The following is a 25,776-nucleotide window of genomic DNA, read 5'->3' on the forward strand; positions in this document are numbered from 1 at the left end:
TAAAGAACAAATTTCGTCTTTGTAGCAATCATTACAAGAGAATTGGCAGTAGACAAGGCTGATAATTAATTTAGTACTTTTTTCGCTTCTGAAGTCCATCACATGGGTTTCTTGGTGTAATACTATGGTACTGTAATCAGCCTAAATACCAAGCTGAACATAATTTTTATTGTTTACGAGGTAATAAATATATAAGGAAAACAAGAGTGGTTCTAGTGTACTTCCTCGCGGCACTACTGTTGTTAAAGGTCATAATTAAGATGAAGGGCTAGGACGCATTATGATTGGTACGGGCATAGATATCCACGGATGTACATATAAATGTAAATGTGTCAAATTTTGGAACTTGTAGCCAGACACTTCATCAAGAACAGTGCATTCGAAATACTATACGACGCAGATGATCTAGAACATTGGCGTGATCGCATGAATAACTCTGATCTCAATAGCCAACTAATATTGGAAATTTCGCGTGCCAAAATAACGATATGAGTGTAAGACATGCCGCAATGAGGACGGCAAATTGATTTCGACAACATGGGCTTCATTAATGTGCATCTTAAAAGAAGTTCACAGGTGTTTCCGAATTTCACCTTCAATGAAAGGCGGCTGCCGTGGCCGGGGGTGAAACCCGAGCTTTATACCTGCTAAGTTATGTTACGAACTCTGACTTGAGATACCAGTGCCTAGGTTATATCATTCGTCTGGAAACTGTACTCTGCGTCATATTGATAGTTTCGCAGATTGCTCGTACTCTCCGATATGATGCAACTCTGCGATGAAGTTCTGTTTGTTGCACGCCAATCTCTGGAAGTTCTCGGAGAACCCGCTAGGGATTGATGAACATCACCACAGCCTTACAATTACAAAAAATGAGGAAATATGAGGCGAGTGCTTAGACGCATCATTCAAATTGTGTAGGGATGGCGTGTGTGCTTTGCCGACACCATCACAAATTCAGTTAATAACGAGAATATAAGCAGTGTAAAGTATTCATGGAATGGAGGCCGCTTGATTTCCTTACACTTGATAAGCGCTGGCGGAATCCTAGGCACATTATCACATTATGGGGAGGTTTGGGGGAAATAACACTACGAAATTGATTGACATTTTTTTTGCTATCTTATGATGAACTTTATAGGAACGGCAGCAGGCGAAGACGCAATGCTCGTTAGAGACGAAAGCATGTTCGTTTGTCAACAGTTTCTGGCAAGCGAAACATACACTCGGTGACAACATAAACTGCTGCACATACGATTAATATTTAACAATAATATTGTCGAGTTGACGTCGTGTCGACGCACAGAAATAGAGGCCCTTAAACATCTTTAAGCTGCCTCATATACATCAGACGCAACTGCAATGTGTATTGGTGGTTTGAGCGATTCGTGGAGACGATATAGCTCTAACTCTTTTTTCTCTTTCTTGGCTCTTACTCTGTGACACCCGTCAATATCTGTAAGTGCCTTTCCATGCGGTATGCCCTTTCAACAGTGGGCGTGAATAATATTTACTACCAACATTGATATGGCAATAGCTAAACGTACCTCAGACATTCACGGATGGCACGGTAAGGTTTTCGAGTCCTTAACATTTGTTGCACTCACTAAATAGACGAATCTATGCACGCTCATCCCTTGAATCCGCCTAAACTCCTCTGGCGTTGAAGGGAACGACGAAGAGTAATGGGGGCAAACACAAAAATGTTACCAACATATGCGCCACGTCGCCTTTCATCGCACGTCAGTTTACTGGGAAACATTAGCTCTCCCAGCTCCCACGAAGTTCTACTGGTGAATTTTTTATATTTGTTGAAGGAAGAAAAAAACTACGTTTACGATGTAGAAAAGGAGGCAAGCGCGAACTGGCTGCATATCAAGCAGGCACTTGCATGCGCGAAGGAAGTGACTGGTATTCAACGAGCTTTGTGTGCCTGCTCGAGACACAAACTCACCTGAGCAAACAGCAGTGCCTTGCCCAAGAATGTATGCATGTTGCACATGGTTACTCACCGTGGAGGCGTTCTGCAGTTGCAGCGCTCGTCATAGAAAGTGCTCTTCAGTTGCAGCTGCTGTGCAACTCAAGAGCACCTGCCTTCCAGGAGTGTATCAGACATCTCAACATTCGCGTACAAACTCATTTCAGGATAAACAGGATAAAGTAATTTTGTCATTTTGCTGAACTTCGTTCAGTAAAGAGACACACGGTTGACATTTGTTCGAGCAGTGACTAGTAAAAAGGTTATTCAAGCTGAACTTTACGCCAAAAAAGCACTACCACTGAGCGTAATGAAGGATTTGAAACCAGTCACCTGTCAGATTGATTCGTACGATTTCTGCACACGGGTGAAATAAACGTGGCTAACATTCAAACTATAACGGCTGTTTGGCTTCGAACAGAAGGTCGAAACTCCGGGAAAATTGAACTGCCGAAGAGTAGAAAGCGTCCTGCCCTTACAAGTAGGCATCCGTGACTGTTTGTCTTTCATCCGCTCTTCAGCAGGTGAGCGTACAGAACAAACTGCGCTCTCGCTGGCAAACCTGAATGTGGCAGGCTACCGAAACGCGGGTGGCCACATGTGGCGAGTGGTCCATTTCACAGCGCTCTAGAAGCGCTACAAAAGCACGACTGTTCACATGAGTATAACCCTATTACCGGCACCGTATATCAGCTTTGACTATAGTTTGTTTTCACGGCTTTCTTTGTGCTTTCGTAGACCGGCGAGAGCACTCTAAAACTATGCCAGCAAATAACAAAGAAAAAGTGAAAGCTTCAGACATCGATCCGGCTCCGTTGTCACGGTTTGCTCTCACACCTAAGTTCCTGGTATTAATCTTGATCCAATGACAACCTCACGTCAGGCAAGACAGTTTTCGCCGCAAGTTGACGTGAACTGTGTACGCGTGCTTGAAAATGGGATATTTAGCGCTTTCTCAAATATCAGAGTCACATGCAAGCATCAGCGAGAAAAAAAAAAAGAAAGAGGGATCGTTATAGTCATTCCAAAACCGCTGTCTGCATTCCTCCTGCCAGTGTGCGCACAGATCTATATCGCACGTGTCTAACACCACTCTAGAGGCCCTGTCATCGCCTTAGGGAAATTAAAACTAGCCTCGCACTTGACGTATAGTCTTGGGCGCGATTACAGCCTGACTCAACGGTAAAGACTGCCGATACCCGATACGGGCGCTCACTATGAGTCAATAATCAGTACCTATCCCATAGAGGCGCGCTCACGCTACCGCAGCACTTCGTCAGTTGCTGTGTTCTGGCTTTCGCATTGTCTGTTCTGGGAGACGAGCGCGACGTTGTCTCTGAAGAGACGAAGTCGTTCCAAGAGACTCGGCACCATCGACGCCCCACTCCGTCAGTTGTCGACCACGTAAGTTGGTTGCATACATCGGCTGTGCCTTTCTTTCCGCGCGTTTGAGCGTTCTCGAACTATTAAATCTCTATTTAGAAAATTCGAATGTTCTGATCTCTAAGAACGACAACTACTAGCCTGCAGAGTCAATGTCTGCGCAACTGCTCTTCGATTCAGCATCTGACATGCTGTGGCAACCCGAGCGACAGGACAGCACGAATCTGATAAACTGCGCTCATGACCGCACAGCTGTCGAAGGGTTTACCACCAGCCACCAAAGACAAGCACGCTTTACACCACGACTCTAACATAAAAATATTGCCACGTTAAGTTGGCCTGCGAACATGTAAGTACACTGATCTGCGGCAAGAAAGCTGTAAAAAGAGCGAAATAATTTGCAATGCGGCCTTCCTTACGCACGTGTACCTCTATTTGCGATCTGCACCGTGGTATTTGATCACTTCGATTTCCGTCGTTCTCTTGAACTTCGAGCGCCAAGCTGTCAATTTATATAGCGGATGGCAGACGCAAAAAGTAAAAACAAACAAAAACAAATGCGTTAGGAAAAAATAAAACTTTTTTAGAAGGGCCTTCATTGCGTTAAATCAATAATTATGCTGAAAAGAAAACGTCGATAGCGTATTATTGATCGAAGGTAATAAATGAGCAAAAATGCCTCTTCCAGACACTGACTTCAGTGACCTTCCTTTTGAGATTCAGCAAAACAAATATTCAACTGTAACTGACGCTGCTGCAGAGAAATGCCGATAACACCTTCACTGCTCGGGAATTCAGCGCTGTGTTTTTCAGTTGGTGTGACAAAGGAACACTCTTAGCTTTTGATTTCTCTCTATCAATCCTTGGCACTGTCTGTGATGCTTTCGTTTAGCTCGTTGACGCAATGCGATGGCGAGCTATAATAATACAAATCTCGATGTACGATTTGAATGCTTTTCTCGCCTATTAATTTTTTTTTGGAGGCGAAGGCTGCTCGTAGATCGTATTTGACGACGGAGAAGCTTAGATGCCGTTGAAAATGCTTGTTTATGCGTGCAATGCCGCCAGCCTTTCGTTCTGATTCGAGAGCTAGAAGCGTCAGTCTGGAAAAAGACAGCTTTAAAGGAAATAGTGTCACATCTGGATCTACAGATCAGGAATGTGGAGATAGGATAGAGAAAAAAAATATATGAAAAGATAATCCTGATGAAAGAAAGGAGCGTGGATGAAAGAAAAGTGTGCGCTTGTTGGCAATGACAAAAATGCATTGCGCGTGATAAACTTGTTGTTTGACGCACTTACAGACGGCTCCCCTTAATTCTTAACAATTCTTTACCGGGGTCACTAAATATGCGCCTAACATCGTTACGGGGACATTAGCGAAGCTAGTACGACGTGAAGCTACATGTAAGAGTGTCTGATCTTTATTGAATGCGCTCTCGAAAAGCTTATGTGCCGTAAGTGGTCGCGTCATTAGAAGACCTTCCTCGTCGTGTAGTTTTGTATAGTGTAGCTCCATTTACTTCTCTGGTTTATAATGCAGTGAGTTCTGTTACAATGCAATGCATGAAGACAAACAAGCATGGATTGTTGAGCGTAGAAAATTTTGGAAAAAAAGAGTATTGTATCCCAATTTGCTTAATCATACTACTGTTCTTTATACACTACGTGACTTACCCCCCTCAAGCTTCCATTTTGCTGCTGCAGTTTGTTTCAGCACATGCATAAAGAGCAGTGACCTGCCAGCTAAAAGGAAAATAAGTGTGTGAAAGCCAACCCAAGGTACACAAGACCACGTAATTTCGTGCGCTCATAATGCACGCCGAAGAGCGCACCTGTATGACATCATGCTTGGCTGCTTGCTCCATCAATGGTGTTCCGCTGCAGTAGCCTATGTTGAGAGGCACACGATAAAAATAAGATAAAGAACAAGAGCGCTTTGCGTGGTGCTAACAAGATGAAGGGATGGCGCCATTAAAGCAATTCACTCAGGGCGACCCTAACGAGGACATGCAAAGACAGTGTTCAGTGCTGCTATAGGATCGCGTTTCCTTGCTTATCATTTAGAGTTCAACCTGCCCTGTTAAGTGTAAACTTGAGGGGACAGGTTCAATTATCGGCCGCAGCGGCCGCATTCACTCGGGGCTGAATTGCGAGGAACACTTGTGTGCTCTTCGTAACTCAGTGGCACATCAATGCACTCCAGGTGGTCAGCATTATTCTAGAGCCCCCCCCCCCCCCCCTTCTCGCATGGCATGTTTCATATTTGTAAAACTGCTTTGAAACATAAAATAAAAGTAACAGTAATGCCTTCCCCCTCCGGATTTCCTAAAAAGTTGCTCTTTTTCTGCAGCAAAGCTATGTATGCATGCTTACAGGCGAAATATTCACGCGTACGTGGGAAAACCTTGGGACATGTATATGCCATCGAAATAGGACAAGCTCCACCAGTGGTTCAATAAAAACGAAGTTTCCCGTGGGGTATAGCCTGTGTGCCGCAGAAACTTTAGCGGAACACTGGTGGGCCATCCCCGCCACCCGCTTGTGTTCTACTTCAGTGTCGCAAAAGGGGAATGTGGCAAAAAAAAAAAAAACGTGCTGTTTAAACGGCTGCTCAACATCATGCACGAGACGCCAAGTGCATGTGGAGAGCAAGAAAAGGTGACGCGCGTTGTGGCAGAAGGACGGGCACAGCTCAGATGGAAAACTTGAAGCGGGCCACTCGCTAAATTCAAAAGGGACTAGGGCGGAAATCAGCACCAGAGTGCGTACATATTTTTTTTTTGTCCATGTCCTTTCTTGCATTGAACTACCATAAGTATATATGGGTAAAAAACGAGCCAGTATCGCCACCCTAGTCCCTTTTGAATTGAGTACAAGTGTGCCAAAAGAAGGAGAAACTTGTAAGTTTACGGGCTCGCTTTCTTTTTCAGACACAGTTAAAACAATATCTAACAGACAATGATGCCTATGAAAGTATAGAGGATGTTATTGGAAGTAATTGTAATGTAAATGGGAAGAATAAAAAGTGGACGAAAGGTAACTTGCCACCGGCAGGAACCGAACCTGTGACCTTTGAAGAACACGTCATATAACGTTACAATCACTTCTAACATTATCACTTATGCTTTCCTTGGCATCATTGTCTGTTAGTTTTCATTTATAAGTACAGAAAAAGAGACTTTCGGTAACTTTCTGCACCCTTCGTCAAAATTCAGCGTCACAGCAGTACCGCCTTCACACACAGCTCCACTGGTTATCTACCTTCGCTCCTTCGCAGAATGGAAAGGGTCATGATTTTTTTTTACCCTGCCCGTGTGAATCTTTATCGACTTCCGAAGCATTCTGACAAATGTTCGCTGGTTTTCAACTTTTTAGCACATGCCAGGTCATTCAAGACACATTCTATGCGGGCCCCGCCGCGGTGGTCTAGTGGCTAAGGTACTCGGCTGCTGACCCGCAGGTCACGGGTTCAAATCCCGGCTGCGGCGGCTGCATTTTCGATGAAGGCGGAAATGTTGTAGGCCCATGTGCTCAGACTTGGGTGCACGTTAAAGAACCCCAGGTGGTCGAAATTTCCGGAGCCCTCCACTACGGCGTCTCTCATAATCATATGGTGGTTTTGGGACGTTAAACCCCACAAATCAATCAATCAACATTCTATGCGGGGCTTCGCCATTATCTATCTGCCTGAGCATTATGCTACGATCTGGCTGGATGAATAGTTAAAAAAATATATTTACTCTGGCCGGCGTCGTCGATGACTTCAAATGAATAATATCGTGTTCTTAAAGAAATAAAAAAAACATAGTGTTAGAAACTTTATTTCGCTTCGACAGCTAGGTGTACCACATAGGCCGCAGTAATAGCGCTATTCGCTTCTACAGGTGACCGAAAAAAATGCGCTTTATACTTAAGATTTCTGCGTCTTTTCAACAATAAGCAGTCTAATCATTGCCATATGTTGGGCGTGTTTTTTGCGTTCTTACTTGAAAATCATTTTAGCGCTAGCGTGGGAGTACAGAAGGGAAGCGTTGACGTAGCGCACTACACTTTCAACACCCTCATTCTGCCCTCACCTGCTGTGCTAAATGACCAACCTAGAACAACCAAGCAACAAATATGGCTTAACAATGTTTATTTTCCCCCCTCACCGATAATATATTGTCATGACGCTAGCTGATATCAGTGTGCAGAAGTGTTTTCCACGTTTTTCAACTGGCAGATTACAGAGATTGTTGCGAGCGTACCATCACTTATCGCCACCGTTTGGCAACCATATTATCCTGGAAGTGTGTGGTGACTTGCTCTTGAAAGAATAATTATTTAGTAATATATAATACAAAATGTTGCGTAAACAGTACTGTGTTTTGGCCTGTAGTTGCCATTTGCTACAGACCATATTGCTGACTCTTTACCTTTAATAAATCAATTAAAAGTGCGGTCGTTTTTGGTGCCTTACTGTTGCGTATGCATTAACTTGTAGAAAAACATGTCCTGTTGAGGGTGAGAGCTGTTACGGTAGCTTTCAAGATTACTGGTAGGACATGCGCGAGAGAATGCCAAAACAGTTGTTTCAAAACGTGCCCGGCTTCACACTCAACAAATCAACGTTAGCAAAAATTTTACCTTGTGTGGGTGTGTTTTATCACGCAGTGGAACTAAATGGTGGTCCTCTCAGTTCGTTCTTTTTACCAAACTATGACTTCTACACTTCGTCTTTTATGCCCACCGCCGTTGCAAAGCGCGAATATGTACGCACCCACAGCAACCAATCAATTTTAGAATTAGTAGACATATTTCGCTCGGCAAGAGTAAACAGAAGTGGTCTCTTTAGTCGTTGCTGTTTTTATATAAATGTACAAATTTTGGCCGATATCCTGTGAATGATTATTTTTTAAAATATAATTACAGGACAGCTTAGTTAAAAAAAACCTTGATTAGTGGTAGCGCGCATATTTGATGATGATGACGCCATAAATATGGCTCATACCCACTCAGGGGGATCAGCCTAAATTTCTGCCGCGAACGTCGTCTTCTTTTATCGTCGCAGGTGGTGCTGCAGCTGACGCGGCATACGACTGCGATCGTGCGCACGAGCTCACGTGGTGCGCGTTCTGCGGCCGCTTCTAACAGTCAGGCTTCTTCGCAGAGCAGGAAAGGCGACGCTCCGAAGATGTCCTGGCAGGCATACGTGGACAACCAGATCTGCTCCCAAGTGCAGTGTACGGTTGCTGCTATCGCCGCGCTGGCGGATGGCGCTATCTGGGGCAAGTACGAGAAGGATCCCAAAACGGCGAAAGTGACGCAGAAAGAGCTGAAGACTATTGCTGACACGATGAAGACGAAGCCAAGCAACTTCAACGAGAATGGCATCTTCATAGGAGGTACCAAGTACGTCTGCTTATCGGCCGAGAAGACTCTGGTGCGGGGCCGCAAGGGCAGTTCCGCCTTCATCGCTGTCGCAACCAGCGCTTGTCTCCTGGTTGCCGCTACCGTCGATGGTTTTCCCCCCGGCCAGCTCAACACAGTGGTCGAAAAGCTGGGTGACTACCTCAGGAGCAACGGCTACTAGACAGCCAACAGCGGCGACGGCGGCGCCCACGAAGCAGCGTTCGTCTATTCCTTGCGACTAAGCCTCCAGAGCCACAACACACGCCTTCACCACCTGTCCATAAGCCTACCCGCCCCGGTATGTTCCCTCACCGTAAGCCTACCTACGCCTGTCATCCATCTCCACCTTCCCTAAGCCTCCCGAGCCTCGGCATCAGCCTTTACTCGCCCCTAAGACTACCGCACACCAGCATACGCCTTCACGGACTCCAAGCCTACCGGACTCTTGCACCCGCCTTCACAGGCCCCTAAGCCTACCGGTCTCCTGCACCCGCCTTCACAGACCCTTAAGCCTACCGGTCTCCTGCACCCGCCTTCACGGACCCCTTAGCCTACTGGTCTCCTGCCCTCGCCTTTACGGACCCCTTAGCCTACCGCTCTTCTGCCCTTGCCTTCACGGACCCCTTAGCCTACCGGTCTCCTGCACTCGCCTTCACGGACCCCTCAGCCTACCGGTCTCTTGCACCCGCCTTCACGGACCCCTTAACCTACCGGACTCCTGCACCCGCCTTCGCAGACCCCTTTGCCTACCGATCTTCTGCAGCCGCCTACGCGGACCCCTTAGCCTACCGATCTTCTGCAGCCGCCTACGCGGACCCCTTAGCCTACCGGTCTCCTGCACCCGCCTTTGCCGACCCCTTAGCCTACCGGTATCCTGCATCCGCCTTCGCGGACCCCGAAGCCTACCGGTCTCCTGCATCCGCCTTCGCGGACCCCGAAGCCTACCGGTCTCCTGCATCCGCCTTCGCGGACCCCGAAGCCTACCGGTCTCCTGCATCCGCCTTCGTGGACCCCTAAGCCTTCCGCACACCGGCACCTGTATTCACGGACCCCTAAGCCTTCCGCACACCGGCACCTGTATTCACTGGCCCCTAAGCCTTCGGCACATCGTCACCGAGCCCGGGCCTCTGCTTTCTCCTACCCCTAAGCCTATCATGCCCCAGCCTGAGACTAGCGAGACCTGGGGTCTGCCTTCAGATTTCTAAACTTGCCGAACCTCTGTACCTGCCTCAACTACCTCCGCCTACCGCAAACCCGGTTACCAATCTAACTGGCCCATTATCCTGCTGATGTCTATCTCTGGATGTTCCTGCCAAGCACCCGCTACGAGTTCTGGCCGCGGGACAAGTCATTCGTATTTTTTCATTGTATTCTTCAGCCCCTTTTTCATCCCAGACTCCTGCAGCTATTCTCCCGAACACTGGTTTCCAAGGGCAAGGTGGCACGCGACAGCCAAGGAATGAAGACGCTCGTGCTTCGGGCGTGGAACTGCCGATTTTTTTATGCGCCGCCTCTCCGTCTCGTGGTAGTTTCTTTTTTTCTTTTTCTTCGCTTTGTCTTCCTGCTCATGTTGCGTGTTTGTAAAAAAAATAAAACCCGCAGCTACATTGAAGGGTGCGGTCACGCTGTGTACCTGAAGTGCCCATTAAAATAAATTTTCTTTATTAAGAGTGTTCCTGAGACGTACTTTTTTTAGTGATCAAGCGTTGTTCTGCTTACACTCGGCAGAACTTCTCTTCTTGTTAAGGCGATTATTGTCGTCCGTTAGGTTAGGCGTCGTTCTTGCTGCTGTGCTAGATTTCGCGATCCGGGAATGTAGCAACGAATCTGGCAATAACCAGGCACGTCGCCGCGAAGTTTTTGTGCCAGGCGCATTCTTGCTGCTGCCGAATGCAGCCTCGGGTAAAAATTTGAGCTCTGTGGCATTTATGTTCTGGGTTTCACGTTACACGTGAAGCGGGGTTTTAATAGTTCTAAAAGTCAACTGGACGTGGCAATCATATCGGGGGCGAGAAAACGTGGGCCACGAGACGGAGAGTGCTACATCTTCTAATGGAGTGAAGACTTGTCTACTTTTTTTGTTCTCGTGTATCGACAAGGAGCCGATTTGACGCCCCGAGAGAGTCTCGTGTTCTCCTCGCTGCCGGTGTCTGCCTTGCGCGTGTATTCACCGCTATTGTTGCGAATGACGTCATTCAAAGAGGACGCACTCAGAAGCCTCCTGACTTTGAAAAGGTCCTACTGATAGAATTGCGGTCAAATTAATCGCATCAATTATATATTGAGAAATACTTAAGGTGAAACTCGTGATAGAAAATATATAAACGTTTAGAGAAGGGACAACTGCAGTTATTTTGCTATCTCTGTGTGGCCTTATTGCCTAGATCATTATGTTGGCCTTATGAGAATCTATTGAAGGTGCGAAAGGCTTACATAATCGCTAAAATGCGTTTTTTAAGTTTGATACTGCAGCTCCACTACGCTGTTTTGCAGTCGTACAGAATACGGGCTTCTCTGCCTTAACAGTCTGGCTAGATTCCAGAAACGCCTGCCTGTATACGCTCAAGTAACGTGGTGAACTTGGCGAGCTGGTATATATCCATATTATAAACTAAAGCAAAAAAAAAAAAACCCGCACATTTTGCTGCGAAATGGTCTTTCCTTTGTACTGCTTCCTTGCACTGCTTTATAATGGGAGTCTGTATACTGTATTATCGGGGCATAGGGGCTGTGCTCTTTGAAACTCCATCGTCAGGAAATTCCGAAAACAGTCGAAAGGCACCCCTCAAAAAGCTTTTTCTTTCTTCGTCTTCGCACTCTGTTTTTTGTACGCACGGGGGTATCTGGCTTTTACTGTATGCTTGAACGAAATTATTTCCAAGCCTTCCTTTAGCTTTGGAATGTGAGACTTTGTTAAATATCAAAGTAATGAGGTATCACAGTTTGCGTTCGAGACAACAAAGTGTATAATCAATTCTATCACTTATCGGGTCATTATAATTAAGGGATAACCCTGCGGTGGGTGCCTACTGCTTTGCAGCAGCACTTGTAGTAAAAAATTTCATTGTAGTTATGCATTATGTTCCAAGTTGTGGTTATCCTTGATTTGACAGTTACAGGCCGCTGAGAGTTAGCAATGACAAGCATTCAGGTATAGTTCATGTACACACTTCCATTTTTTTATCGCGAGACGACTCCTGGACATGAATTATAGCACCTAATATCGATGACAAGTCATGAGACTCCGAACATGATGCGCATGCGCCGAAAGCATACTGTAGCAAGCACCGCCTGCTATCTATATACATTTATATTTATGTACATCCACACAATCACCTTTATGTGTACCCGATAGTTCAAAAAGCATACGTGACGCTGATCGCCGTATCACGCATCTACTTACGGCTCGTCGATATTGTGAAATAACGCTTCCTTGAGTCCACACTCACTCAATAATAAAACAAAAAAAAATGCCGGGGTGTGCTAAATGCACGTATGTCGCAATTCAGCTATAGTTAGTGCTTCTGATGATTGATACCTATTCATGAGTGATACGCGTTCAACTTTGTGACGCGTCGGAAGGTTTAGCTCGATGAAATATTACCAAAAAGGGGCTCGGTGATCAGAGATCGTGAATGAATGGGCCATTCTTTGTGGCAAACCAGCTGTTGTGTGTTCGCTTGGGCGACTTAATCGGGGAAGGGGGTAAGTATGCCCTTCAGTAGAATCTGCAAGTAAACTTTTTTTCTTTGCACCTCTAGCATGTAAAATTGATTTGTACTCCGTAGAACTACAACGGAGGGGCCACATTTATCGCGCTTTTCAGAGGCGCTAACGAATGTTTGTGACAGCCGCGGCCAAATGGCGCAAAAAAAAAAGACTCACCACTTTATTTGCGTCTTCATTTGCCGACTGTAAATCTTGACCCGCCATAAATGCACTCAGCTGCTGACCCGCAAGTCGTGGGATCGAATCCAGGCCGTTTTTTCCATGGAGGCGAAAATGTTTGAGGTTCATTTGGTTCGATTTAGGTGCACGTTAAAAATCCCCAGATGGTCGAACTTTCCGGAGTCCTTCACTACGACATCTCTCACAATCCTATGATGGTTTACGAACGTTAAACGCCCCCAATTATGATTGTTGTAAATTTCAGTAGAATCGGGCCCTGGTCACGTATGTCTGATGCCATGGTCAGCGTGAAAATAAGGTGCTGTACGCAGGAAGCGAGGGGAAAGCTGTGAGCCACCCCGTGAGATTCTGGCATCACTTCCGTTCACAATTGATGAATAGGTTTGATATACAGGGAATGAATCAGAATGTCTCTTCGGCATCTGTGCCTCGTTTGTCACCTCTGTGCACGTTCTGATGATGTCACATGTCGTAATTAGTGTGAACGGTGTTATTCAGAAAAAAAAAAGGGAGGGAGTTCATGCACATTTTAGAGACGGCTGATATAATTTGCTGCTGCTCATGAAATTTCGTAGCAAAGAGATAGGTTTTCGGAATGTATAGGTTTTGATTTTGCAGTCTGCTCTGAAGCGAACAGCCACGCGTTAATGAGCGCACTTAAAACAACATTTTTTTCACTGATAATTGTCCTCTCAATTAGGGATAACCGCTGCTACCAAAGTTGTCACTGAAAGACTGCGGTTTCTCTCTTTCTTGCAGCGCCGTCTTTCAACGTTTCCACCAGCTTTCGCGCAAGCACCAGGTATGACACGTGTTTTGTACGTTTTCTTTTACCTCGAATAAACGGGCCCTTCGATGAACAGGTCTCAATTTTATACCCCGCCGTCACGGCAGCGCTGAGCTAAAACAAAGCCGACACAGAGAAAGCGTTTGTTCTGTGTGAGACCCCGGTTGGAGCAGCCTTTTTCTCGTCTTGTTGAATATTTCAGGCTACAATAAAGGGCGGTCTTCTGCATATATGCACAATGTCGCACGACCATGCCTGTCTTTCCGCCCAAAACGGCGATTTGCCTTCAACGTGCTCCGCTGGCGATTTAGCAGCGGCACCATGACGAGATTATGAGGCTGGCAGAACGGGTGGCTGCTCGTTTTTCTTTGTCGTCTGAGGAGAGAGCGAGAGATTTTTCGCGGTATGACACGCTCTCGTGACAAAAAAAAAAAAAAAAAAACTACTCGTCAGGGTGCAGCGGCGCCTGAAATATTCAAACACGCTGAAGTGTCGTATGGGTGGAAGGAGTGGAGAGGGAAAGTATTTTACCCTGCGGCACACACCCTGCTGGATAGATGGATGGGTCTTTCTCCGCGACAGCTTCGCACGCCAGTGCGACCTTGCCCGAAAGCGACGTGGGCGAGCACTGCTTGACCAACTCGAAGCGACGTCACGAACACGGCGCAATGTCCCCCAAACTGCTGTTGTTGCAGCACCGCCAGGAAGCGCAATTTTTCATGGCGCTTTAATAGCGTCGTCGGTGCCTTTTAGTGAACTGTATAGAAAACGAGGGACTATAACCCATCGGCTAGTAATAATCTGAAATGACTTTAGGCCAGTGGTGCAGAAATATGTGTCGCAAGAGCATGTCCAGCAAGCTCGGGACGGCCTTTTTTCTGGGCTCTTTTTTTCGTAAGTCGAGAAATAACCACGAAATAAGCGCGGTTTGTTCAACTTTTTCAAGCAAGAAATACCGCATGCATAGGCAGGAATACCGAAGGCTTCCCGACTTCCCGATCGACTATGGCTTCACGAACTTTATGGTCTAGAGAGAATAATATAGTCGAGCATACCCACCCCTGTTCCAATTCATTCCAAGGAAAGAAGAACCAGAATCCAGAGAAATAAAAGTCATTTGTGCAGCCTAATGTTTGTTGCTCGAGCAATAAAGTCTAATTTGGGACGGCAACTATGACTTATACGCAGCACAGCCAAGGCACAGCGTTCTGTGGTTTGGTGGGGTCCAGCCGCGAATATTAAACACAGCGGCTGTTATATGAAGTTAACAAACAGAATGTTTTCGGGTTCCATCGCTCGCAAGTATCACAGCTTACTTTAATTTCGATTACGTGAAAAGTTCTATGTCAAGCGTGTTTAACAAGATTCGGCCTTGGTCGCGAGCGAACATGTCGTCGAAGATGCGACAGCCGAGGCCGCACCTTTGCGTGTGCATGATTTAGAGGTGTTCGAAGGGATCAAGTCTCTGTGCCAAAGCTCGCGTGGTTTAAACATATAACGACAGCCTGAATCAAACACGTTTCGGCAGCCTGCGAATTATTACGCTTCTAATTTAATTGAAATCTGTGGTTTCATTAAAGCAGGTCATACTCTGAAACTTCAATTATTTGAGCTGCCGGAGTTCTTTAACGTGCATCTCAATCTAAAACACGGTGGTTTTTTTTTTTTGCATTTCACTCTTATATACAAGCAGCTGTTTTGTCGAACAATCATCGTTCTCGGCAATGCTACTCAGCCGATCAGTCACAACGACGAGCGCTTCGTTTTATAATGTTTTCACATAGAAGAAGGATCAACAAAGCATAGCTTGCTTAACTTTGTTCTCATAGTATCGCTCTAAGTCAGCCTGCTCTATAACAATGACTAAAGCTTCCAGTATAAGCTCGCAAATCCGCGTATCACTCGCTGCGACCGCTGCGAGCATTTGCCACGAAAAGTGCCGCACATATTTGTACAAGGAACTTAAGCCACCTCGTGGTTTATGTGAACCGCTATATCGCGCCATAACAGTTATAACTGAATTTTATTCTGCACGTGATCGGTGAACGCAACACGAATTTAAGCTTTAGGTTTATGTCAGCCACGTTGTCTGCTATGGTGGATCAGCGCTGCAATAGGCTGGCGCTGAATGGCGCTGGAATAGGCTGCTGACCAGAAGTTCACATGTTTGATCCAGGATGCGGTGGTCGCAGTTCTGTGGATGCTAAATGGTAAAGTACCGTGTATTATATGGAAAGTCATTGCGGATCAAATAACAACAGATGGTCGAAACTTCCGAAGCCCTTAACTACGGCGTCTCTCATAATTATGGTTTTGAGACGTAAAAACCCTATATATTATGACTAAAAACACGTGCATTTCATGATAAGCATGATGATGACCTCATATGCATGGCGCTTACCTCAGCACCAATGGCTCACGGAAAGACAAAGACGATGCATCGACGAGTACCGTATTTGTGCCGAAAAAAATGAAATTCCAGTGAGGGACACTTCCCGAGTCTATAAAATTGCTTTGATGAGAAGAATACGCAAAAGTTTATTTGAGATTGCCGTTTTAGTCCATGAAAAGAAGAAGAACGAATGCTATAATACAGGTATTTCTAGCCACTATAGCTATATGATCTGCAACCATTGGTATGAACGTCGAATTACGAATATGGGGCAAAAGAAAACACTTTTACCGGTCTTGTTTTTCCTTGTTTCAGCATTTTGTCAACTTAAATTTCAAACTCCGCAGAATAACTTTAGCATGCTACTTCATTTTTGATCGACCTCGCGTAATGGGTGTGGGTCGATAATGCAAAATACACTATCATCATCCTGATGATAGTGTATTTTCCGAAAGAAGGCTTTTTTTAATGTTAGCTTTTGATCTTGGTTATTATCTATTACTAATACAAAAACTTTATAGTTACTACACATCAGCGATGATCAAAATTTCATTCTAAAGTTTGTAACGCTTTAATGTAAGTTTCTTTACAGTGAAATCGAATAATACTTCATAAGACCACTCAATTATTGGCCGATCCCCTACAGTGGGAATGAGTCACAAGGGCAGGGCAACAAGAACAATGCTGATTGACCTGATTGTGCTGTCGACCTTTGGGGCCCTCACAATGCTGACTACGGTTTCTATACGGTGTTTACGACATGTTCTCGTCGGCGTGGTACCGCAGTCCACAGCTGCAATACCCGGAGCAGGTGAGCTTTGTACGAGTACTCTTCCCAATGCATATGATCCCGCAAGGTTAAGCTAATCGAAAAGGCTTTAATCAGACTTTACACGTTACATAAATATAAGCAACCAACTACAATTACATCCTTTTGAATGGTATGTATTACAGTCGTCAATTACTGCTCCATAAAAGTAATATTTTCGCGTAAACTTAATGCGATAATTTTGGCGCATCCACAATTCTGAAAGTCTGTTGTTCTGTGCAACATTATAAAACGCTGTTCTCAGTTAAGTGCAACTTTCTCTGTCTGTGTAACGTTGGAGTTTTTTTGCTCTTTATATATCTGATATCTGTCGGCAAACATGCATACTGCGTAAGTGGCCTTGAGTTTCAACAGGCGTATTTTCCTCAACTTGAGGTAGGCAGTACATCGAACGTAAGTATTGATCAGAAGTGTTATTCTTGCCGAGATGCTGGCCTTGGAGTTTGAAAATGTGTGGTATCAAAGCAGATATGTTTGATCAGTTTCGCGTAGCGATGAAATCGACCACGAGTGCTTATCGCAAGCCTATCCTTTGATTCTTTTTGTCTTTCGTAAACTGTCAGTTCTTTTGTAAAAGAAGACTTCGACGCAAAATGTACCACACTGCGTCGTCATGTGCGCACAATTGTGTCAGATGGTGACCTGGCCCTACAGTGTTTTCTCTGTTTTTTCGCGCATGGCAGCGTTTTCGTTCCTGGGATCAGTCGAAATGCTGAAAGCTACTTTTCCTGCCGTTGGTGACTTGAGTGACTGACAGTGCTAGGGCTGGACGGTTGTGGACTCCTTAAACCTGAGTAAGTAGCTAGGCTATTGTTTTGTGAATTTTACCACGGGCGAAATGGAGCGACCAATACATATGCTGGCTTGCATCAAGTTATTTATCACTTGCAGTATGACTGCGACGAATGTGTGTACGCCGAACATTGCAGACCTATAGCCTTCGCATCTAAGTATGTATGGCCTACGTAGATTGCCGACCTATACCCTAATCGCGCAACATCAATCACTGCCTATACTTCGCATTAGTTCTGTGCATGACGCACAATTGAGTGCTTTGTGAGCCTTTCTTTGAGGAACCACAAAAGTAGTAATGGACTGTCTAATAGACTCTCTAGTCTAGATTCCCCAAAAAGATTTTGACAGAGAGAGGCGAACTTTGTCAATAAGGTACTCAACATCGCTCCAGCGTCTACCATTTCGCAACAAGTATACGCGCCGGAGAGAATTTGTCCCACGACGGCTACAGCGACAGCTGTCGGTGTCACCACAACTGGAGGGCTGTTTGCCACGGTTGCTGACAGGTTCGTTCGAGGCAGTCAATCACACTTTAAAAAGCCGCGGTTAGGTTAGCCTTCACATGTGTGGTTGTTCGTTAAGTGACTTTGTAGGTTATTACGGCTTTTCTATGTAAGCTCCTTCGCATATCTACAAACAGAATAAAGAGAATACGCTTGTAAAAAAAATGAAGCAGATACTTTCTGTTGAGTTGTCGTATAGTATCGATCACTTGGCTTATTCGATTTATGCAATTTTAAGTCGAAGGAGCGGCGTAAATGATGATACAATTACGCAGTCTTTATGAGATATAACTTCAACCGAAAACAACGCGCTCTATGAGAATCCCGGTGCGAGCGTACGCTTTAACACGGATTATTATTAGTAACGTATGCCTGTGGGAGGTATGCATGCAGCAGCAAGCACAGGACCGGGTTAACTGGCGGAACATGGGAGAGGCCTTTGTCCTGCAGTGGACGTAGTCAGGCTGATGATGATGATGGTGATGAAGATGATTAGTAACGTCGCAGACGCAACTGGGGCCATTCTTCCAACTCTTTTTTTTTTCAGTGCATAATTTTCGTGCTAAATTACTGTGCAGCAGCGCAAACAAACTTTTTGCACACTATCACATAAAATGTTCATCATTGTGGGGGGCAGTCAACTCGGGCCGCGCAGGCTGGCGTACCCGTTTCCACCTAACGTACCTTTTAGTCACCGTTACATGCGGAAGAATAAGAGTACCTCAGCACAAATTTCAGATAAGAAGTTGATGGCAGAGCCGCACGTCGCTGTCTACTCTGGTTCTAGCAGCAGTTATGCTGGCAAAGTATAAAGTCAGAACTGCTAAGCGGCAGGGCTTAGGTTAAAATACCCTCAGTAACACAGGCCATAATCATCATCAGCCTTACTACGCCCGGCAAAGGATTCTCCCATGTTCCGCCGATCGACCCACTCCTGTGCTTTCTGCTGACACGCTATACCTGCAAACATATATTGGCAAAATAGCAATAGTTATGCAGAGCCAGGCAGATCCCTTCATTTGAATTATAGTGGTAGTGTGACGTCCCACGTGAAGTATGTGCTTGCGTCATGTGGCTCTCCCACCAGTGACGGACCGAAACTTCACTACTCATGTGTGAAAAAACGGGGCTGCTTGTTACGAAAGACGAACAACACGACAACGTCCGGCTCGTCCTTATCGCATGCTTGCTGCCATTGTTCGCCATCAGCTGTGACGTAAGGAAACCCGCAGCCACTGCACTTGCCTCACGAACAGACGATAAGTGGGTTCGAAGAATATGTATACACTCTTAAAAAAATAGTGTAAAAACGGTGTCTTTTTGTCCCACAACAATAGTCAATATGCGGCTTGCTTGCGCTTGCTTTCCTGAAAATTTGGCGCTGGCCACTTCCCTACCAAGAAAGCAATGTGGCGCTGATTATACGCACATGTCGTTGGTGACCTGGAAGTGCCGGGCGTGCGGTAATATTGCAAGAAAACGAACTCAAGATAACACTGTCAAAATTTGGGCTTGTTGGTGCATTGTGACGACTGAAAATAGCGCTAAGAAACGGGGACACAAGAAGAGGACACACGGCACAGGCGCTAACTTCCAACATAATGTTTATTACCACCGCACGCTCGCCTATATCACCAAAAAAATATATCACATGACATGAATGATGCGCACAAAAAATTAAAGTCTTAGAAAATACAATTCGTATTTTCAAATACACAACCTAAAGAAATTGGCTAAGCGCTCTGAAGTTAGGGTTGTCTTTTCGGCTCCCAAGAAGTTGGTCAGCCTTTGTGGCCTTCATGACCGTGACGGAAAACCCAAAGAGTGTAGTAAGAATCATCGAACTGTTTATGTTCCCTGCATCATATGCGTTGTTTATCGTATCCCGCTTTCTTGTGGTAAAGAGTATATTGGACAGACGGGCCGTTGCCTTAATGATCGATTAAGAGAACATTGTAATAATGTGAAAAACGGCCAGGGGAGTTGGTTGGCCATACATTGTAAATCCTGCGGCTGCGCGCCGATATTCAATGCATGCACAGTTATCAAGAGAATGTTTGATAAGCTTACTAGAGAGATTATTGAGGCTGAGGCTATCGCTTCACTGGGGTCTAAGTGCGTCAGCACTCCCTCTCTTACGCTTAGTGATAAAGAATTGTATTTTCTAAGACTTTAATTTTTTGTGCGCATCATTCATGTCATGTGATATATTTTTTTGGTGATATAGGCGAGCGTGCGGTGGTAATAAACATTATGTTGGAAGTTAGCGCCTGTGCCGTGTGTCCTCTTCTTGTGTCCCCGTTTCTTAGCGCTATTTTCAGTCGTCACTCAAGATAGATGACGATTATTGTTGTGGGATAAAAAGACTCCCTTTTTACTCAATCTTTTCTTTGAGTGTACTCGCTATGATTGTGGACACTAGAGTAAAACATTCCTGTCTATGCACATGTGCTTTCGCGTGCAACATACTCGAGAGCGTTCATGACGATATTTGGTTGCGCTAGCGCACATGCTAGCATAACGTGCTTGAGCGGCAGAATAGAAGGTTGTCTTGCGATTTGGAAAATTCGCTGCGCATAGGCGGCCTCTCATGCATAAACTTGCAAAGCACACATTGGCAACTGGCTTGACGTATTAGTCATAGACAGCTCAATTACCATTGGGTTGGTCTTTGTTGACTATTGCAGATATTGTGTTCTTTTACAGTGTGGTGTTTTTCTCCTTGGTTTTATGGAAACCATGGCGCTATAGCTATGGCTATTTCGGGGAGCAGGGCCCCGCCTCTAAATGGTCATTTTTCACTCTCTGTGCCATAGTGAAAAAAATATTCGGGGGGGGGGGAGCACGGGCCTGGATTGCCAACCCTGGCTACGGCACGGCCCAAAGCCCTCCACTATGCATCATGCCTCGTGAAAATATCGCGCTGTGGTACATGTAAGACCACAGATTTTATTAGAAGGACATCTTATTTTGACGTCATGTCTTAGTCATGCTTCTCGTCGTGCTAGTACCCAAATATAGCTGGCGCGATGATTCCAGCGCATTTGATTTCCACTGCGTTACAACTGATAATATTCTTTCGCTTGGTCCAGGACACGTCTGTGGCGCTGTGTTACTATTACGTTTCCTGATATACGCAGCTTCTCGACATTCTAATTGATTGATTGATATGTGGGGTTTAACGTCCCGAAAGCACCGTATGAATATGAGCGACGCCGTAGTGGAGGACTCCGGCAATTTCGACCACCTGGGGTTCATTAACGTGCGCCCAAATCTGAGCACACGGAATTCTTCTCGACATTCTAGAACACCAAGACGAACCAGGAAATGTCATCAGAGTAAGACATATAGAACGTAGTTTCAAAACGAAAAGAAAACTCGGGCGTCACAGGTGTTGTGACCACGCTTTTAATATATTTTGATGTTGCTAGTTTTCATGCGCAAATACGTTGTCGAAGTACGCGTGTCGCGTTAAGGTGCCTGTTTAGTCTGTGCAGCTTCACCCAAACGCAATTGGTGATGTCACCGTAACTACGGGTACCAGTTTATTTTTTCCGGTGGCAGCTGTCTAATATCTAGACGTTGTTAGGAAGGTGGCGTATCATATCGAATGTTATAAGGTATTTGCTGCATGCTTTCTGAAGTGTATGTTTACATATAAAAGTGCAGTATTGACGCTGTTTTTTTTAATTGCGTTCTCTTCTCAGATCAGTGACTCTGGATCTTCAGGACATAAGTTCTCCAATAAGAGCGGCTTGTAAATTGAAGTTTATGGCGCTTGAGAAAAGGGGATATGGAAGACCTCGAAGTTTGACTACTTCAGCTATACGGTGAGTGAAAATAGTGGGGAAAAAATGCAGAAATAGGCCATATCTCCATTCGCCTGTCGCTAAAATTCCGATCATCTATCGTGCAGAGTCACGCATGAAAAGGCGTCGACGTGTCGGCGATCAGCAAAGGTCGCTCTTTTTTTCAGTCATACTTCACTAAAAGGCGGTCGCGAAGCTCCCTTTACGTCATTCACGCTTGTGTTCTTATTTGTAAGTTCTTTGGCGTTTTCTAATGCACTCCTGTCGCTTTGGGGACTTGTTAGCTGCAAGTTTAATATTTACTGCGCCAGCATTGCGACTCAGAGGCGTGTGCATTGCCTTGGCTCGCCTATAGAGGCCATATTGAAATTCCCGAGCGTCGAAGCGTGCGATGGTGGGAGAGAGAGAAAGCCGTGACAGGAGGATCGCTCTCTTTCTCTCTCTCTCTCTTTTTGCGAGATATTCGCTCAAGTTCAGTCGCGTCGAGTTCGCTGTCAGTACAACTTGCACGCTTCTTAGAAAAGCGCTTTGTAGAAACTGTTCAGCCAGTCGCGCACGGCACACGAGAAACTGAAGCTGGAAGAGAAAATAATAAGCGGAATCGAATTCCATCAGTTTTTGGCTTCCGAAGAAAGGCGCTGGCAGCGATTATGCGAACGTGCACGCATTACACTCGTGCTATTCGCAAAAAGTAGTTGTAAGTAATGCTAGTGCTTTGACGTTGTGTTGGGAATCGTCAGTTTTTTTTTACTGCGCAAATAAGAAGGCCGGAAACCTGTATTTCAATCAGAGAGCTCCGCTTTTTGCGAGTCTTGTAATATATTGAAGCCGGTAGTTTGCATTAGATCAATAAGTTCCGCCTTTACCTATCGTATGATGAAAGTTTAAAACTGTCTTCAGCGTTACTAGTTTCATGACTGTTCGGATAAAGGCAGCTGGAATAGACGGCATCAGTCAATTTCTAGCTGCTTTTGCAATGTGCTAGGCGTATTTAATCGACCGAACTTGCACTAGTGCAAACATTACCGGAGTAGAGAGCTCTTATCGCTGTCAGCCTTAGACTCTACATCAGTGAAAAACAAAACAATATTTTCGTCTCATAATACTTAAAAGCCCAGCCAAAGTATTTAAGGCTGAAGATGTTGAGTTGGGCACCTTCACGAGGTGATGTCAGCAACGTGACGGAATTCGAGGGGCGTATAGATAAAAAAAAGTGCATCAGAGACTAGATACCTTGCGTTCAAACGCGTAACAGCTCAGTAAAGTTTGAGAGGAGCCGACGCAGGTTAAAGTCAGGCCTTGCATTTTTTGTCAGACGCGTGTGGCGCAACTACAGTGACAGGGTAAAGGTAATCAACTTTTTATTTTTCTTCTAAAGAAGCATGGACATTAAATATGTTTAAGAAAACTATCTAGTGACGCCATCTTGAAATCATTGCCTTCGTATTAACGTTCGCTGCTGGGCGAATGCGCTGATTCAAGACTTCCACGTCGTGCCGGCAAAATTCTGCTACGTCACCTAGTTATTATTCGACTGAGCTTTCCTTCCACCGCCACGGTATAAAGCATGTATAAAGTAGGCAACTCGTTCTTTACTTTCCCGTTGAGCGGGCTGTGTAATGCGCATGCGCATTACATGGCCCGCCAACATCCTAATTTTGTCATAACAATGGCTCTCGAATGCTAACCCGAAGTATCGAATTCCGGGTGCGGCAGCTGAATTTTCCATGGAGGCGTAAATGTCCTGTGTGCTTAGATTTAGGCGCACGCTAATAAAACGCTAGGTGGTTAAAATTTTGGTTTGGGGCGTTAAATCCAAGATATTATTATTATCATGATAACATCAACTAGAATGACGGTGACCCCCTGCTGTTTTCTCTCCCGCTTACCACACCGTCTTGGTGGGTCTTCATCTTACACATGCTGTTTTTTTTTGTTACATCGCTAGCTAAACGGTCTCTAATTTCGTCCCAAGTTATTTCAACTTGTAAGTTTTTGTACCATGTATGTGGACATCGGTGGAACACAATTGTCATGTGCACATTTCCTGTGAAAATATTCCGGGTAGCAATAGGGGAGTTTCGATTAAGTTTGATTTGTGAAAAAAACGTCCATATGTGAAATTTACGAAAATGGTTTGCACTAACTAGGTCATGCGATCCCACTGGCATATTTTAAATTATCCTCCATATAAAAAAATTACTTATACGTACGTTCCCCCACGTGTTTCGGTGCACCTGTACCTCCAAAAATGGCCCCGCCGCAGTGCTCTAGTGGCTAAGGTACTCGGCTGCTGACCCGCAGGTCGCGGGTTCGAATACCGGCTGCGGTGGCTGCAATTACGATCAAGGCGGAAATGTTGTAGGCCCGTGTGCTCAGATTTGGGTGACCGTTAAAGAAAGGTGGTCGAAATTTCCGGAGCCCTCCACTACGGCGTCTCTCATAATCATATGGTGGTTTTGGGACGTTAAACTCCACATATCAATCAAATTACCTCCAAAAATGTCAGACAACGTATTACACGGAATAAACTTGTTTTGTTGGCTAGCATTAGAGTGACTCAGCACTTTCTTTCGCCCCTCTAGACACACACTATATATTCAGCACGAAGTACGTGAACTGCCCGCGTTTTAACCACTGCATTTTCATTAAACTGCGTACTTTCAGTCACTTTATCAGGTGCAGCAAAACTACATATTGTGTAATAAGTGCACTATTGCACTTATGAGTATACTCTGAATAGGAATCTCCCCCTTACAACTGATCGCCACTGCCCCCTCCCTCTGAAACACGCACGCACATGGTACTTGAAAGCCTTTTCATTTCGGCAAAGCACCATTCAACTTTAAGGCACCGGCGCAGCAGCGGCTTTCGAGGGGGGGGGGGGCTTCAACTATACTTAATGTATGTTCGTGCGTGCGTTTGTATGTGCACGTGTACATATGCGCAAGCAAAACTAAAAAAAACTTGCCCCCCCCCCCCTACTTGGCTACGCCCACGCCGCGCTACAGTATCATATTGACGGTTAAGCACTGTTTCTACCAGTGGCTGACGTAAGAGACAGGCTTGAAGTTAGATCGATGACTCATGATTTAAACATATGCACTGCTTTAATACGTTACAGTTTATGAGAAAAAAACTTCAAAATTGCGCCAGGAGCTGGTCTTCACATTTTCTGCTTGATCACTCGACTGAGAGTGCGTAATGTCTTGCGCACCACGAAAATGTGTCATATTTGTCGAGGGCGTTGCATTATTGAGTGGCGCTGAAATCCCGGCCTGAAGGCATCTCCTTATCATAACGTTAAGATCACAGAGACACATCGTAATGCATAGTTGAGGAGTTCAAGTTAAGAGCTTAAATCACTGTATAGCACGTCACCTTACGCGGGGGGCCATTTTCTGACGCATAATCTTGCCTGTGGTAGTATACAGTTGCCTATGCCAGAAAACCCGAGTCAAGTCCTGCCTTCAAAGCCAATCCCTGTCGGCCTTTAAGGAGCGCAGCTATGGAACACTGTCTGTTCTAAGCTGTTCATCAGTTCTTTGAGTAGAATCTCAAAAGAAAAACTATAAATTTGGACCAGTAGCGCATAATTTAAGAGATTACGTATTTCATTAATTTGGAAACATAAAGTCGATTATCAAGAGAAAATGTGCAGTTTGTTTTCTCATCAAAATCTGATGGAGCGTCAGCTTAACGTCATGGATATAAGTTTCAATAGCAATTAAATGAACAATCTCGGCTGGATTTTTCTGCCGGCGTCATTCACCGTATATGTATACACACACACACACACACACACACACACACACACACACACACACACACACACACACACACACACACACACACACACACACACACACACACACACACACACATACATACATACATACATACATACATATATATATATATATATATATATATATATATATATATATATATATATATATATATATATATATAATGAGAATTAACAGACAGTAATGCC

The 25,776-nt window shown here is 45.0% G+C and overlaps 3 protein-coding genes across 5 annotated transcripts in view; 2 read left to right on the forward strand and 1 right to left on the reverse strand.

The window, feature by feature from the left end:
- The window catches only part of LOC119176617 (high affinity nerve growth factor receptor), a 436,833-nt gene that overhangs the window by 234,267 nt on the left and 176,790 nt on the right, over positions 1-25,776 (reverse strand). The gene's annotated exons all lie outside the window — the stretch shown is intronic.
- On the forward strand, positions 8,292-10,423 carry LOC119177389 (profilin). Its single transcript, XM_037428874.2, has one exon. The coding sequence runs from the start codon at positions 8,538-8,540 to the stop codon at positions 8,934-8,936; it is 399 nt and encodes a 132-aa protein (XP_037284771.1). The 5' UTR covers positions 8,292-8,537; the 3' UTR covers positions 8,937-10,423.
- Positions 16,566-25,776, forward strand: part of LOC119177390 (uncharacterized) — a 68,738-nt gene continuing 59,527 nt past the window's right edge. For all 3 annotated transcript variants that reach the window (XR_012886632.1, XM_075876260.1, XM_075876261.1), the window contains exons 1-3: positions 16,566-16,654; positions 17,356-17,466; positions 21,678-21,800. Coding sequence is in view for 2 of the 3 variants with exons in the window: in XM_075876260.1 (XP_075732375.1) it covers positions 21,742-21,800 (59 nt within the window). In the remaining variant the exon portion in view is untranslated. The remainder of the gene's footprint in view (positions 16,655-17,355; positions 17,467-21,677; positions 21,801-25,776) is intronic.

The sequence above is a fragment of the Rhipicephalus microplus genome, chromosome X (assembly GCF_043290135.1).
Source record: "Rhipicephalus microplus isolate Deutch F79 chromosome X, USDA_Rmic, whole genome shotgun sequence".
NCBI classification, from domain to species: Eukaryota; Metazoa; Arthropoda; class Arachnida; order Ixodida; family Ixodidae; genus Rhipicephalus; species Rhipicephalus microplus.